Source organism: Dendronephthya gigantea, unplaced genomic scaffold (genome assembly GCF_004324835.1).
Source record: "Dendronephthya gigantea isolate DGI-Jeju-01 unplaced genomic scaffold, DenGig_1.0 000077F, whole genome shotgun sequence".
NCBI classification, from domain to species: Eukaryota; Metazoa; Cnidaria; class Anthozoa; order Malacalcyonacea; family Nephtheidae; genus Dendronephthya; species Dendronephthya gigantea.
Window position 1 is genome coordinate 828,974 of NW_021163087.1, and position 16,673 is coordinate 845,646.

The 16,673-nt window shown below is 34.7% G+C and overlaps 1 protein-coding gene and 1 long non-coding RNA gene across 2 annotated transcripts; both read right to left on the reverse strand.

Moving 5' to 3' along the window:
* Positions 1-928: 928 nt before the first annotated feature.
* LOC114532073 lies at positions 929-7,217 on the reverse strand. Its single transcript, XR_003687920.1, has 4 exons — positions 6,878-7,217; positions 3,298-3,413; positions 2,301-2,562; positions 929-1,722 (listed from the first exon to the last, which is right to left on the reverse strand). It is a non-coding gene; the product is annotated as an uncharacterized LOC114532073 (long non-coding RNA).
* Positions 7,218-9,332: 2,115 nt separating this feature from the next.
* Positions 9,333-15,024, reverse strand: LOC114532086 (CD151 antigen-like). Its single transcript, XM_028553673.1, has 8 exons — positions 14,934-15,024; positions 14,667-14,746; positions 12,873-13,064; positions 12,439-12,513; positions 12,058-12,162; positions 10,975-11,133; positions 10,245-10,328; positions 9,333-9,857 (listed from the first exon to the last, which is right to left on the reverse strand). Exons 2-8 carry the CDS (start codon positions 14,733-14,735, stop codon positions 9,798-9,800), a joined length of 744 nt encoding a protein of 247 aa, XP_028409474.1. The 5' UTR covers positions 14,736-14,746; positions 14,934-15,024; the 3' UTR covers positions 9,333-9,797.
* Between the last annotated feature and the right edge of the window lie 1,649 nt (positions 15,025-16,673).

Below are 16,673 nucleotides of genomic sequence, written 5' to 3' on the forward strand. Positions count from 1 at the left end.
TTGGAAAATATTCTTCTTACATCACTTTCATTATGGACATTGCCTGATATAGGCCTAAAGGACAATAATTTTAAGATAGGTATTTTTTGCTTTGTATTTGGTATGGATGTCATATCTACAATATTTTTTCAGTTGTATTACAAGTTCTTTAAACTAAAATTAAGTAGCGAACATATGCAAATTATTCAAGACGACAGCGACGCAGTTGACGGTGAAATATCGGAGAGCTGCATCTATTTTGAAACTTCAGTTTGATGTTTGACAAAAAACAATATCCTGATTATAGAAAAGTAAATAAAAATGAAGAACTGGACGATTCAACTTAAACTGGATGACTTGTTCACCTCTTTCCAAGTTTCGTTTGCATATATTTACATGCTTATCCATTCTTTAAAAATAATCTCGCAATAATCAGACAATTGTAACCGTTTCTATCTTATTAAAGATTGAAACACCTAGCAAGCGACGATTAATTGTTTGTTTATTCCCGAAGCTCGTTGGTTGCATTTTTTGGTTTGTCTCAATTGCAATCAGACGTGTCAATCAGTGTATCTTAGGTTTAATGACGGACTGCATCCATGGATATTCAATAAATGCACAATTCTATAGTAATTATTTTAATCTATAGCTATATATACTAGTATTTCCATGAAAAAAGTGTTTATATTTTGTTTAATAATTCATTGATAATAGCCAATAAATTTTACACTTTGTTGCCTCGCCTTGTTTGTCATGCTGAAATGTATTCGGGGTTTGTACCTGGCGAAGCGTGCGTGACCCAGAAAGTTGAGTTGAATGCTACTGCATGTCGAAGTGTAGAACCTTATTCTGCCCGCTTTGTCTATTTTGCTAATCAGTAAAACATGTACCGACTTCAAAGTATAATATTTTTTTATTTTAAATATACTTCAACACATTTAACAATAATTCATCAATTTATCATTTCCATTTGAAAATCGTTATCTGCACGTAAAGTTCTGTATTTTACATATAACAAAGGCTATGTACACATGATATCATTTTCGAGGTCTATTTGAATCAAATATCTTTTATCGCTTTTGTATTTTGATGATCTTTCCTAATTCAGGAAAGCATTTGTTATTGTACTTTCTTTCATGTTGTTTACATGAAAAATCAACGAAAAGGATACCATCTCTGTACATAGTTTGAATATTCCGTCATATTAAATAATTTCTGTCCGATTATCAGTGGCGTAACGGATGAAAATGGTGCCCTTAGGTATATTTGTTGTGGGGGCCCTAGCTGTTTGTCATGTTTTCACTTGAAAAATAATTTGAGAGCTGAAACTTGTAAATTTACATTAGTGTATTACTTCATTAGTTATAGAATTAATAGAACATGGATAATAGAATAGAGAATTCAGCCATGGTCGATGGATACTTTATTATTTAATCTACCATCATTAATGCTGCATTTTCCTTTGCAATCAACCTCATACCCTAGGCCTATCTTTGGCATAACAATTTGTTTTTAACCTGACTTTTTTATGCCACACACTGACACGCCGTTTTTCTTTAACAATCGTGGTGATAGACGACAATCAATGGGGGCCCTCTCTTAGTTCTTGTCCTAACCCGACCATACGTCCGTTACGCCACTGCCGATTATCAATTAGATTATAGTTCGGATCGTACATTACATTGTCATCAAATTATCATTATCTTCAATGAAGCGTCAGGAAGTTGATGCAATAAATATAGCCTAAAGAAGATAAAAGAGAGCGGTATTTTTAGGCATGATCAGTAGAGTTTGACTTCAACGCCAGTATTCTAACTAACTCATAGAGTGCAGGAGATCTCAATCTTCTCATAACTTTCCACGACGGTATTTTCAGTCAAACAATAGCTTGATTTTCAATGTTTGTCCTGAAATCTTTTCATTTACTAAGAAAGAACTTTCTCATTCATCAGTAATAAAAAAATTTCAATGTCACCCTCAAAAGAGTGTGAGTCAGCGTTTTGAATACATGCAGGCGTAAAGGTCTGTTCACACGATCGAATTTTGTTGGATCCAATTTACTTCTGATGTATGAAATAAAGTCGGCTATTGATGAAGCCGTAGTGCATTGGCTTCAGTGGATTTGCTGATATAGCTACAAGCCTGCAATACAACACAACAGATCAGACTATAAAACATCCATCAAAAGTGAACTGGATCTAACAAACTTGGATCGTGTGAACAGACGAAACAGTCCATGGTTTGCCATTACAAAAGACATGATGAGAATGGGAAAATGCATTGAATTCAGGGGCTCTCTCAGCACAGTTATGGGGGCGTACCTGAAACACAACAAAATATTTTTTGATCACTGTTTATGGCAAATGAGGGAACTTTGCAAACTGTCTTGCGTCAGAATAAGCATTGTCTAATATTTCCTCGAACTTTCGATCCATTTTTTGAGAATTATGTCTGTTTTCAGGATTACGTTGTTTTGTCGCTGAAACTAATCCGTCTCCGTCTACACCAAGATTAGTGAGTCCTTCTTCTAATACCGCTGACCCTCGGTCTGTTTCTTGTGTTGCAGCTTTTGATTTCTTGCATCTGAAAAAAACCCGTCATTTCTAGTTCACTGATTGCCTATCAGTATAAATAGTCCAAACTTATAATTGTCCAAACAAATATTTTTACATTAATATATTATACTTCAGGGGCCGGTTGTTCGAAAGGTGGTTAAAGTTATCCACCGGATAGTGAATATTTTAAACGTTAAAATCATCCTCACCACTTGGCATGGCCAAGATTAAACTTCACAATTTTGAAGTTTACACTAGTTTCTAACGATTGTAAATTAATATAAGTAACTTTATCGTTCTTCAAAGCTTTTTTACGACGGTTGAAAACCCACTATCCAGTGGATAACTTTATCCACCTTTCGAACAACCGGCCCCAGACAATTAGTTTAAGAATCTCATCGTCCGTATGGATTATATAATCTGTTAATTTCGGTTGTGAAATATCATGCATCTACTATCATGTGATCTCGACTTGCGGGAGAATCAAGGCCAAAGTACGTTACTTCTAGTTTCTTTCATCTTTTTGCAAGATGAAGCAGTAAAGATAAAAGTATTTAAAAGAGATTTTTATAAAGAAAGGCATCCAGGTTGCAGGCGCTGAAAGTGTTTTTTCTGCGATCTTTTTCAATTACCCGGAAACAGGCGGAGAATGAACGAGGTTGACCTAACCCGACCTTATAAAGAGGATTCACTGCTCCCTGACTATGCCATACATTACTATATTAATAGAGTAACTCAAAAGCCGCGTCAGGACTATATTTACCTTTTCCGAAGAACGAGAATCATCAATATTAAAGCAACCAAGAGCACAACAAAACAACACGTTGAAACAATCGTTATTGTTATAATACTTCTTTCGTTCATTGTTCTATGACATACCTGCAGAAAATTTGTATGATATATGTTAATGAACGTGTCGGTACATAAGAAAAACTTCATTTTCGTGACCAACCTATTTGCATGTGTTGTTTATTCCTATACTATTATAACGCTAGATACAACTGAAACTAATTTAAAATTAATTTCTCTAGTGTCCATCTTTGGTAAAAATTTAAGACTAAAAATAAGATTTATTAACTTCAATCATGACTTAACATATTAAGTATAAACTGCTAAATTGCTAGATTTTAAAGTGTTAAGTATATTTCTTATCCTCCAATCGTGTTCATACTAATTAAAACGTGCAATTGTACTAGGAATAAAAGATTGTTCATGTCTTTTAGTGTGTGAAATTGCGTGCGCATATGACCTGGAAGATGATTTACCTTCAACGACGCCTGTATTATTAAGGGTTTATTAGGCGGTTGTTATTTCTGCAGGCGAAAAGGTTGGGGAAGTAACAGCCATAACTGATCTTATAATATACTGGGTATAGAAACTATATTTAAAGACAAATTGAAGCCAGAATTTCTTTGAATGAACTTTCAGAGACACGTGAAACCGAGAGAAATAGTCATTTATGGTTCTCTGCAATTGAAGGAAGACTTTGTAATCGATTTAGAACATAATTTTAAAGTGGAAACCTATAATTTATAGTTACTACGAGAGACTCCTACTAAAATTCGTGTCGTTTTTTTTCTTTCAATTTGGGATTCGAAAGTTTAGTGAAATTCAAGCCTAGCTTTCGTCAGGTATAATAATTCAGTGTACTATGAGATCAGTTTAGACAGGTTTCAGCTGAACTCTTTCTAACTAATGCATCTCATCTAACGATCACAATTTCTTATAGCGTACGATGACATAAGCATTCCAAACAAGTGATTTATTCAACATATGTACATTATTATCACGAAAATGAGAGCCCTGCAATATGAGACATATCGGCTATAATTATAACCATTAGACATATTGCTAAGTAAGCATTATGGGCAAATTCAAACGGCTTTAATCAAAATTGGCCATCTTTAAATGTGCTTTGAATATCGAAAAAAGTTTGAAAAGCAATAAATTTTTAGGTTTTTTACCCTGCCCTACGGCAAAAAAAATTGACCTCATTTAACCTGCCATTTAATTTAACCAACCACAAGATCTTGAACGAATTCAAAAGTGAGCTATTTCTATGATTTTTTATGATTTGAATCACGATGAAGCATTGTAGTCCTATTACACCTTCTAAATCTTACAAGTCTTTTTAATCCTTCAAAAGCCTTTCAATTTCAAATTATGCAATATTTCTTGATTGCTGACGTTTCTTAACGCTGAAGTGCATGAGAAAATCTGTCCAAACGCGCAACCACAACAAAAAAGTGTTACCATGGTATTAAAATTACAACGCAGGTTTTTTTTTGAACTGAAATATTAAAAATACTAATAGTGCGTAAGACTTAGGTAAAGGCCCTATATGAAATAAATATTGTGAAGATACTACTCTGAGTCATGTACTAACCGGGTAAGCTGAAAAATTAGCAGTTCACGACGGTTGGAAACGAACTCGCGACGGCGCGACCTTTGGTTTGTTAGTCCAATGTTCTTCCAATCAAGGTCAAGACGGTTCCAGTAGCTCAAATTTTCAGTTTACCCGGTTGGTGACTCAGAGAGTCACTGAGTCAGAGTAGCATCTTTACAATATTCATGTACTAAAAATACAATCTCTCATGGACTGCAAATCTGGTGCACCTATATGTATGTTTGCTGAAACTGAAAGTACCCGTTTTTAAAATTCTATCCCCTCTGCTCCAAACACCGCCCGGTCCCTCAGCTTTTAGCAGTTTAAAAATGATAATTTCATCTACATACTGACAACATTATTTTGAACCTTGAAATATCAAGGCTGGATATTTAGGAAAAATCACACATTTGAATTGAGAACGTCAGCACACGTCAACAACAACTTGAATACAGCAAGTTCGTGTCAAGTTGCTAATAATTGAAATATTAAAAAGAGATAACACTTGTGCTCCAAGACAGATACTTGCCAAGTATTAAATATAAATTTCACTTGTGTTAATGTTTGGCTGGATATTCGAAATGTCCCTAGCTATTACGAATATCTCGGCAAACACGCGTACAATTTTTTAAACCGTGCATGCCATTTCCTATCCAAACAACAAATCATGACATCATGCACGCGTCACTAAAATCTTGAACAATCTATTATGATTGTTCCAAAAAAATCACCAAACTAACTCCTAAATGTTATCCTGGGGAAATTTCATTTAAAATGTATGATTCAGAGAAGGTGGACCGATATTTTACGGGATAATTTGTATACATATTTATCAAAATAATGCTGTTAAGCTGTGATTGTTCAGGGATTAGTTCTGGATTAGGATAGATGCAACGTGACCATCTCATTCTCACTAACTATCTTAATATATAATATAAATATAATGGTAGTTAGTAGCGATTTGATGATCTCAACCTTCAGAGAAATAAGTCGCTATTTTGACTAGGCTTATCTTCTTTTAATACAAATTTATTTGAGGAATTTGAAAATGATGATGTTACATCACTAGCCGGCAAAACAACTGCTAAGGCTGGCTGTGCATACATGTATATACCCCCTACCAGGTCCCACACTGTATAATTTTTGGAACAAAGATCCAATTACTGATAGATTTGAGATTTCTATAAACACACAATGGTTCGACTCATACTGCGGATAAAGCAATCGTCTGTAAGAAAAAAATCGCTTTATGATAAATGGTCAGACGAATATTGCAGGAATTTTTTCCTCCATTGGTCATTACTGGTCCTTCTGTTTGATTCCGTTTTGGCATCAGTGAGGGTCAGGATATTTTTCTTTTCCGAAGTTCACCAATAATATGTATCAGGTCATTAATTAATACGCCTTTAATATAAATCTGGCATCTTTGAGATCTAGACCCTATACTAGGCTATAGGCATAGTTTCAGTCAGTAAACACTTCATATACAGCTTTGTATACGTTATCTCGGGTTGAGACGTAAAATAATATTTTCTGAAATTTATCTTTCTGAGATCTGAAAAAGTCTACACAAAGCGGACAAGTTAAAGTAATAGAGTTTCAATGATGAAAATATTCTCGAGAATAACAATAATCAGAGTGCAAGGTTGCCGGCCTTCTGACGCCAAACATACAGTCATTGCATCATATTTGTTCGGTTAGTGATTGAGCCTCAAGAGGCTCTTAAAAGTTTTCAGTTATAAGTAGACTCTTGGCATTGCCAATACGGCTTCTCTAAAGACCAGCTTTGACAAATTTAAAATAACATGAGAAAACTCATACGCTACAAACACTATTTTGGCCAGCCACAACAAACATTGCATATCAGCCGTAAATTGAAAATGCTGGCTCTAATCATTTAATCCCTCCAGCATCGTGTTCAGAAATTACAAACAAGAAAAATGAGAATACGACTTACCGTGAATCATCGCCAAGTGCAAATCGTCTGTGTACATATGATGTGCACGAAAAATCTGTACAAAATGTACTTCAATAAGATAAACACGGTCGTGTGTCGCGATATATATTATACGTATATTCCGACAATATTGTTTGTAAATATAAAGACGCCGCGATACCAGGCAACGTCTATGAATGAAATGAAATTATACTTCAAACTAATTATTCAGGTCTGCTAAGAAACTAGCTTCGTCGAAAATTTGTTATTAAAAAGACTTTCCACTGAGGAAATGACGAGTAAACTTTAGTTGAAATCAATGGAAATATTGCTAATCCCAAATCGTTAAGACCGGACTTGTTTTCATAGTATAAGCAATTAAATACAATAATATATTCATATATATGGATATTTTCGTAGATCATGTTACGTTTGAAGGTCAAAGTCGTTAATAAACGCCTGCTCAGCAGTGTGTCTTGACTGCGTGAAGTAGTGTCTGGGCTGTGCATGATTTATAAGCGAACCTCATGAAATTTCCTAAAAAAATTCGCGCATTTGTCGAAATTTCAACCCGTTGATTCAGTGTCGGCACTTTCAACCCCCATATATTTAAATTACTTTTTAATTTATTGTAATTATGCGACGAAAAGTCATATTTGCTTGGGTCAAAGCGATGTCACATTCCCCCTGGGAATTTTCTGCTATTCTTAATCAAACTCAACAGTACTTGGTTGTCACTGTATCTGTGATATAGACGCAAAGTTTCTATAATCATTGGTAAAATTTTTAAATGAATCTTACCAAAGGATGTATCTCTTTCATTATATATTTATATGACTGTGGAGGGGTCAAAAAGTTCGTTCATGTATGGGCGGGTACAGGGCGGGAACATGGACGCCAGCTGTCTTTTTAGGGCAAACAAGGTCACTGGATAATGTCGTATTTCTGCGAAGTGCGGAAATATATAAAAATTACTGAGTATTTATGAAAAAACCTCTGGGGCAACACCGCCGGGTTTCTACAAGTGTTTTGCAGGGTTAGAAAACTACTCGGAAGGTCAGAATCTGTAAGTATTTATTGTTAATCTGTTTTTAAATGCACCTTTTTAACTTAGTTGCTTCTGCTACCAAAATGTGCCAATTCAATCTCCTTTTTTTGCGCAATACACTTTCACATTTGTTTACAATAATTACCGGGTTACCCGGGTTACCAGTATCGATAGTTTTAAGCTAATTTGATGACTCACTTAGTAAAGCCAAACTACTTTATTTTATTCATTTTTTATTATTATTATATATTATAGTCTTATGAGGGTCATTCACAGAGGAACATATAACACTATATACAAGTAGCACACTTAACATAGTAGGGACCCTAAATGGGCAAGGTTTAACGGGATTTGAAGAACCATGCAGGGAACTTCTCGCAACTGAAATTGCATTAAAAACTTATGTCGAAAAAGAAGGAAGTGGGCCTAGGCTGAGAGAGAGAACTATTTGCACACACTTAATTCTACCATGACTCTGCGAATTTTGTACGAATTGTATTTGCATCGCTTACGATGAGGGGAACCAATTCCATCCCTCAGGAGTAGGGCATTAATGAGAGACAGTCCAAACTGAAAACATTTCACCATCTCGATTTCAAAGTTACACTCTTCAAAACCTCGAAACTCACTCACCCAAACTATCTATTCAAAAGAGGGAGGAACTAAAATTATCGACGATCTGAGAAAAGGCAAAAGTATGTCATCATCAAAATTTAAAAAGGAATGCCCTGAAGTTGTTATACTCCTCAACTAACCCCGTCATCACATTTCCTTATCGTGCATGACAACACCAGTATTTGAATACAAAATAACTGAAAACTTTAAGAGGAAGAAAGCGCAATAATATAATATTATTATAGAAAGCAGCTGTGGAATAATTATATTATTGCCATAAACCAATTCTTTAAAAGAATTTGAAGAAAATAAGCAGTATTTTCTCATTTGAAAGAATTTGGAAGATATATGAAATATTCGATAGAACTAAAATATCTGCCTTCTGGATTTTTGTCAACAAATATGTTACCTCACGACCCTATCTTTCATTCTGCATCGTCGTCTCCGATATATCAAAGTCACTTCGAACGATTACAGCATCTTTTCCTAACCATATTCGTGAGCAACGAGTATTTCTAAAGCTACATTAATATGAGATGAAAAATCTATCCAAGATGGGGAAATTCAATTCAAGTGGCTGATACTTCAAGAGCTGAAAAGAATGTGAAAAATCTGCAGAAGAAGCTAATCTGAAATCGGTCCAAATATTCTTTCAAAAAAGAATTGAAAATTCACACTGCGCTTCTTTAGACCTTGGGCCATGGCCTGTTTAGTAAAGAACGAATTAAACCCTTTTTAACACGAATTAAAGTAATCACGTGATTGAAATAGCGTGGTAGACGGACTAATTGTCATTTCGGTGGAAAAACAATATCTCTTGAAATATACTTTATTTCAGTTTCAAATTTATGTCAGAACTATAGTTCTTATAATATACATATGATCACAAAATATCGACTAGTTCATAAAGGATATAATCAACAAAGATATAATCGATTAAATAACGCTAGAATGGATTTCTTTTGCTAAAACCCTTCTGAGCGCTGATTGGCTAATATATTAACAATAGATCACTTGGTACAATGCTCAAAACAATGCAAGCAGAGCCTCCAACGTTTCTTTTGAATTTTGTGATAACGATGTATAACCAACATTGTGGGTTATACATCCAACAACGAAGGAGGTGTTTTTACATAACTATCTTACATATTTATTACCACAATTTTTGTTACTATTGTTAATTAACTTTAAATACCAGATAATTACATTTTTAAACTCTCTGAAGAAAACTTCGAAAACCGTTTAAACATATACTACAATTGTATAAGATATTTATCTCTAAATTTTCTCATAACCAATCGCCCGGAACAAGCAGATTGAAAATATCATTCCAAGAACCTAAAGTATAAAATATGTAAAATTATTACTTTTCAAATCAAATTGCTTCATCCGGACAGGTCGGCCGAACCATAGATGAAAGATACTGATGTTCATCTCAGGTGTAAAAGTGAAGGTTTATTTAGAGATAATTTACTCAATTCGTACCACAATGTGAGAGAAACATAGTCTATTGTACGGCAGTAGCATGGGAGGGCTCGTATATTTTGCCGAATATCAGCAAAATGATTAACCATAATAACGCAAGATACTGTGTTTGTTGTTGAAGTTTAAAGTATGAGCACTTACATTAATTTACACTGGTGGAAATGATTTAATTGGTTTGCTGTCCAAACAATTAACGTATCGGACATGCAATTTGAATGTATGAATTTACTAGTAATTCACCTGAATGACAGCAATACCCACGCCAATCCCTCCAATTACAACCAGATGCTCCTTCGCCCAATCTTTCATACCCTGAATGCATCCCTAGTGCGAAAGTTCACGTTCAATATTGGTTACAAAGGCTGAGATTACTTGACGTTTCATTGGAGAAGGGTGGGCCAACGCTGGGAAATTTGCCTGCGCTGACCAAAATAATCGCTGGCACTTGAACAAATCATCTTAATTTTCACAACCGTAGCACAGAGAAAGGGTAATTTTTGGAGAAAGCTGAAAGCAATGGCTTTGGCGCGTTCATTACATGTATTTAATTCAATTTTTTTGCTGACATTTGAGGTTATTTGTTCAAGTGAAAGCGATTATTTTGGTCAGCGGGGGCACAATTCCCAGTTGTTGGGTGGGGCCGGTGGGTCTAGAAATAAGAAATAAGACCGCTTAGAAAGACCGTATACGCTGTTACATATTTCTTTTGCATGTCATTAACTGGAATCAGTTAAACGAGATCCAGCTAATATTTCAAAGCCCAATATTTCAAGTGAATATAATCACAGTTAATAGAATATGCATGGTTTGGAGACGGCTAAATAATAAATACAATCGACACGTGATGAGAAAGAAACAATTTTTGCATAAATGTACCTCAACATAGTTAATGAGTTGTATGTATATTCTATTAACTGTGGTACAATGAAGTATAAGTTGTATTCTCATTGAACTTTCAATATATAGATACCTCTTGAAAAATATTGTCACGGTTCAGAGGATCCTGTGTACAATTGGCGATGTCTTTATTATTGCAGCATGAAGATGGCACAGCTTCATTCTTTGACGTGTGGTTGGCCCAATAGGAATATTTCCAATCATTGTAGCTTGTTGCTCCACAACATTTAATCTAGAAATCGTGCAATATTGCAAGATATTTAATCACAACTATACAGAGACTTTAATAATGTATGAATAAATGAATGCCTGTCTAATAAAAAGCTTAAAACATTCCTAGAAAATATAATTATGTTCAATATTTCCGTTTTCGCCTGTTTAAAATGAATTTAACGCTATAATGAAAATATTTGCAGAGAAAAACTTTGGACTGAATTACTCTATATTATATTTAATTCAGTTTAAGTCAGAAAATCGGTCACCTTTAGAGTGGAACTGTGTAAAGTGTGTTTTTAGACAAAATATGCGATAGGTCTAAGCACCAACTTGTTAAAATGTACGGTTACAAACATTTTTTTAAATTCTGCACATGCAATCAAAAGTTTAAATAGACGCGCCTAAAAAGCTTCAACTTCCAACAGAAGCAAACTAGCTTGCCCCATAATGCTCAAAGTTTTTTACTTTTTCGGAAGTGTTTCTTATAATAGACTATAGTAAAATTTAGTATCAAATGTGGTATAACAACTGCCTAAATAGACAAAAGTAAACACTTCTCAACGTTTCGACCCGAGGGCCTTCGTCAGGAGAGTTAGTATGATACTAACTCTCCTGACGAAGGCCCTCAGGTCGAAACGTCGAGAAGTGTTTTGTCTATTTAGGCACTCGGTTGTTATACCACATTTGATGCTAAGTTGTTTGAAGACGTTGCTCCTTGGTTATATAGTAAAATTTATTCTAATTCATTTGCCGTATGAGAAAACATGCAACAGCTAGAGAATAAAAGAAATCGTCATTCAGCTATGCAGCTAAGTTCGGGTTTTTGAATAAATGTATCTGAAACTAAGATGAGTAGAAAATGTTTTATATTTTCCTGCCTTTTTAATTTTATCTCATAAAAATACTATAGACTGCAGTCTACATAGAAATATTTACTTACATGTTTTTGGGCAAAGTCGATGGCCTTTGTGACTTTTGTATGATCTGGATTTCCATATTCTTTAAACACAGTTATGTTGATTGCTTTACTCACTTCTTCTTCCATCTAAGAGAGAAATATTTCACCCATTCACAAATTTCATAAAAATTACGGTGTTTCATTATTACAGAAGGCTAGAAGCTTTTCAAATTTGCAAATTTGATAATATAATCATTCTCATTATCAAGATGTGGGATAAAATTTAGCTAGCAAAATAATTGCATATTTTCTTTTGAATTTTGACAGAATAAATAAATTGATTAAGCTTAGCTTCACGTACTATTCTCGCTTCTAAAGAAAATATGCAAAAATTATTATGAATGAAGTTTCAATCTTGATTACCTTGTCACGATTTTTGTAAGCCATTATTCCAGCAGCAATTTCGAGAATGAAAATGAGGAATACAAGGACAAAGTACTAGGGAGAAGACAAAATCTATGTTATTATATTCTGGAGTTTTTACCAATACTGATTCTCGCTACAATGCAGGGGTAAGTGCGCTTGCCCTAAATGTAAGAAAAGTACAAACTTATGCAAAAGTGATTAACACAAGCTGATTAGTTAGTATTAGTCAGTTAAAACTTTCTGCTCGACTATAAACTTAAGCTCGATGAATTTTTGCAAGTTTGAACATCTCAGGGACTGGTCGTAAAGTAACTGCAAGCTAGGGTGGTTCGAAGGAAAAAAATGAATTTTTGAAAACGAATTCGCTGGCCCATCTTGTGACCCTATAGGAAAGAATTAAAAACCCAACGTGGGTGATAGGTGTAATATACCAGTAAAAGACAACATTTGTTCTCTTTCATAGCACCACAGCATCCAACAAATCCAATTATGAGCACGAGAACTCCAGATGCAATCAAAATATTTGCTGCCTTGTCAGTGTCAGTGTCACCAAGTATCGCCTCGTAATCACTGGCAGCGACACGACTCCAGATCCCAACTCCAAGTACTGCGATTCCGGCGATCTAGGTATGAATGTAATAATTTATACATGGAAGTTTTGATATCGCAAGTTGCATGTGACTGACATTCTACACGAGGATCTGTTATCTGCATTTTTCATTGTCTGTCAAATACCAAAGATTACTACACTATAACAAGGATAAGTACGAGCTGATAAAACTAAATGTGTTTCTTTTAAACAAATGTGACTCCGAGCAACTTATACTTGTGATGATGTAGAAGACGTGGACATGCAGTTTTATTGATACAGGGCCGCAACGCGATAACTCCAGGTTTTGGCCTCCATCTTTGAGCCAATGTGAGGCCGAATTGCGGACAAGAACCTTGTCAGTGCGATCACGAGGTTTAATTCAGCAATAGAAATTTACTTAAACTGGCGGGCCCAGCAATTGGGTTGGTTGAAACACGTGTTTAGAACCTCTTTATACAATAGATGTAATGACTGACAATTGAAGAAAGAATGGCAGAGAATGAGAGAAAATATTTCATTTTCATAAACAAACCACCAGAATGGTGTTACTCATCTAAATCCAAGATTCAACCAGTATACGGTAAACCAGACAAAGCCCGTAGGGTATAAAAATACTATAGTAATAATGACGAGACCTTTTTAACACTACCAGCATGACTAGTCTGTTTAGAAGGTTTTTTACTTTACCATATATCTTACTCTACTTTAGCGATATTTTCTGTCGTTTATAGTAAAATGAATTCGGTAAATAATAAAAGCATCCGGCCTATACGTCATGCACTGATGTCACACAAGATCAAGCGAAGGCTGATACAGCAATTTGTTCAGTCTGCAGCAACCGACACAGACATTCGCATGTATATAAACACGAAGTTTTGACGTAAAAAGGATAAACTTTCATTGTTTCGAATTTTTTAACGAGAAAAAGATCTTCGCATGTGAATGCAATGAAGGATGAGCACTGGCTAGCTAGAGTTTCAGAAATAAGTTCATCTTTAATTTTGATTTGAGCGTTCTTGGGTTTGGCCTTAATTATAATGCTGAAACTAGGCAACGATATATTGTAATAATAAATCCCGCTGTATGCCTGTAATTGAAATGTTTGTCTTATTTTGCTTCGTGCGGGTTGGCAAAATATGACCTTCATTGAAATTTTACACTCGCTGATAACGTAATGACACACGTCACATATGTCATCACCTGATTTTGGCGGATCTCGCCAAAATATCCTGTGATTGACATCAGATAAATCGCTGCGGCCAACATCGCTAGCTATACAAAGCAACATATATTAAATACATGCAGGATTTGCTTCTCCTGTGTTAAACAGAAAAGGGTTGGAAATGAACTACTATTGTACCTTCAGTCCCCGCTACATCGTACTCCAGTGTGTGAAAAATTTTAACACTCAGTAAATCATATTCGCAACAGGTTCTTATTTAAAATATATCCAACATTAGGGCGACGTTAAACACATTTCGTAAACTGTAATATACGGTTATTATAATGTACGTTAAAACGCAAATTTTGCAGCGTGTCTGCATGTACAGTTAAGGTAAAAATGCTGGCAGAAATATGGTATTCACACCGCAATGATACTAATAGATGCCACGCAATTATTAATCAAACTCACCCAGAAAACTAGATTAAACGCCAGTAAGAGATATTTCATACAAGTCATGCCACAACTTAAACCTGCCATCTTTCGCGACCCTAAAAGGCAAGAACACGTACTACTAATAAGAAATTCATAGACAGAGATTCGTCAACAAAAAATTAACTCTTCCGAACTTCAGGTCCGATTTTCTATCGGCTGGCGCTACAAAAATACTATAATAAAACATATTCATGGAAAATTATAACATTTGAAACGAGACTGACGATGATATCAGAAGTATACCTTGTATTTTTGGTTTCAAAAGAGCAAGTGAACCCTGCGTTTAACTTAACCGGCTCTCGAAAAATATTCTGCAAGCTGCCAACGATTAATGAAAATTTTAGTTTCACAAATTTGGAAATGTAAATTTGTTCCTTATTTATTACATTCTGACCAATAAGAGAACGGTATTTTATCCTAGTGTATAAATAATTATATTGTATAACGCAGGGAGGGTTTAAACTCTGCATAACAGATGACATAAGCCGAGGAAAATGTATGAATTAATCTCATATTGTTGTGTAGACGACAATGTGATATAATGACGCATTTACTTAAAAGACAATAGATGAATTTTTAAAGAGCTCGGATTCGTTTCCAAGGTATATGATGAAAATAATGTATGGTTTCGATGTTATATCTTTCTGAAACCGTTCCAGTTCAAAATAAATAACAGCTGCCTGTTCCAATTTGGGTTATAACGTATTTTAATTTATGCAAATGATAAGAAAAATAAACACTTTAGTTATAAATCAAGATTTGAATATTCTATATCGCGGTAGAAACAATGTGCTTTTAGCAGTTATGACAGGAGTCACTAAACATGCAAGACTGCGGTAAACATAATTCATTCATGCATGGCGGTGAAAGTCTCTGTCAAAAAAATTTTACCATGAATTACATTACAATTTCAGCTAAATATTATCATTAACTTATTCCTTTAATAGTTTTTATAGTTTTCGTTATTATTATGAGAAAACCGGAAACCGGTCAGCTTAGCAACAGCTGTTTTAAAAAATCAAAAATTGTGTATTTTGGTCTAATTCTTTTATTTGATTGCAAGGATATATTTAGCATTGAAGAAAATATTTGTGGATTGAAACCTAGCTAACCTAGCCTTCGTCATACTTATACGTCAAACTTCTCAAGGAAATTTGTTGGGTCTGAATCATTTCCAGATTGTTATTAATAATAGTCCCCGATCATCGATTATAATCATCGAAGTGGCTCATGCCCCAGCCGATCAATTTATGAGGTGTTTAAGTCATCTTACACCTTAGGATGATTTTTTCTAAAATTCATTAATGATAAAAATGACACGCTGATAATAAATCCAGTAGTATTACGCAGTTAAATGACCTCTTATTTTCTTATACTTACAATGCAATTCTACTTTTAAGAGATGTAAATTAGTGACGAGTCTTCTGCAGAAGAAAAGTGCATAAAGTGTAATAACACAAAAGTTTCGTTGTTCCCAAATATACATCTCTCAAAAGTAGAATTGCATTGCAAGTTGCAAGGAAAATTGCAACGTGTAACCGGGACTTTATACGCGACAGAAAAGAGCACTATTGCCAAAAATGATTGCACCAGCAATAAAAAAAACGTTCAGTAAGTTCCTCATGCGTCAGTGTATGACGTGATCAGAAAAAAAAACACGAAAAGGAGTATTTAGTTACAATGATAGTACGCTGAAAATTCATTGACATTTCCGCAGGTTTTTACAATTAAATGCAATTGTCACGAGTGCGTGCTAAACCTGCCAGTCTGCGCCAGGCTTTAGGGCAGATAAAATAATATGTAAAACCATAAAATATTTTGCGCTGGGTGGTGAAAACAGTGGCATGGCAATCAAGGAGTCAAGGTGGTCACTTTTCACCCAATGTATTAGCGAAATTTTTTTGGCTAACTGACTCACAGCATAATACAACATTTCTCCCAATTTCCATACCAGTATACCTTTTATTCATTTTAAGGTGATCT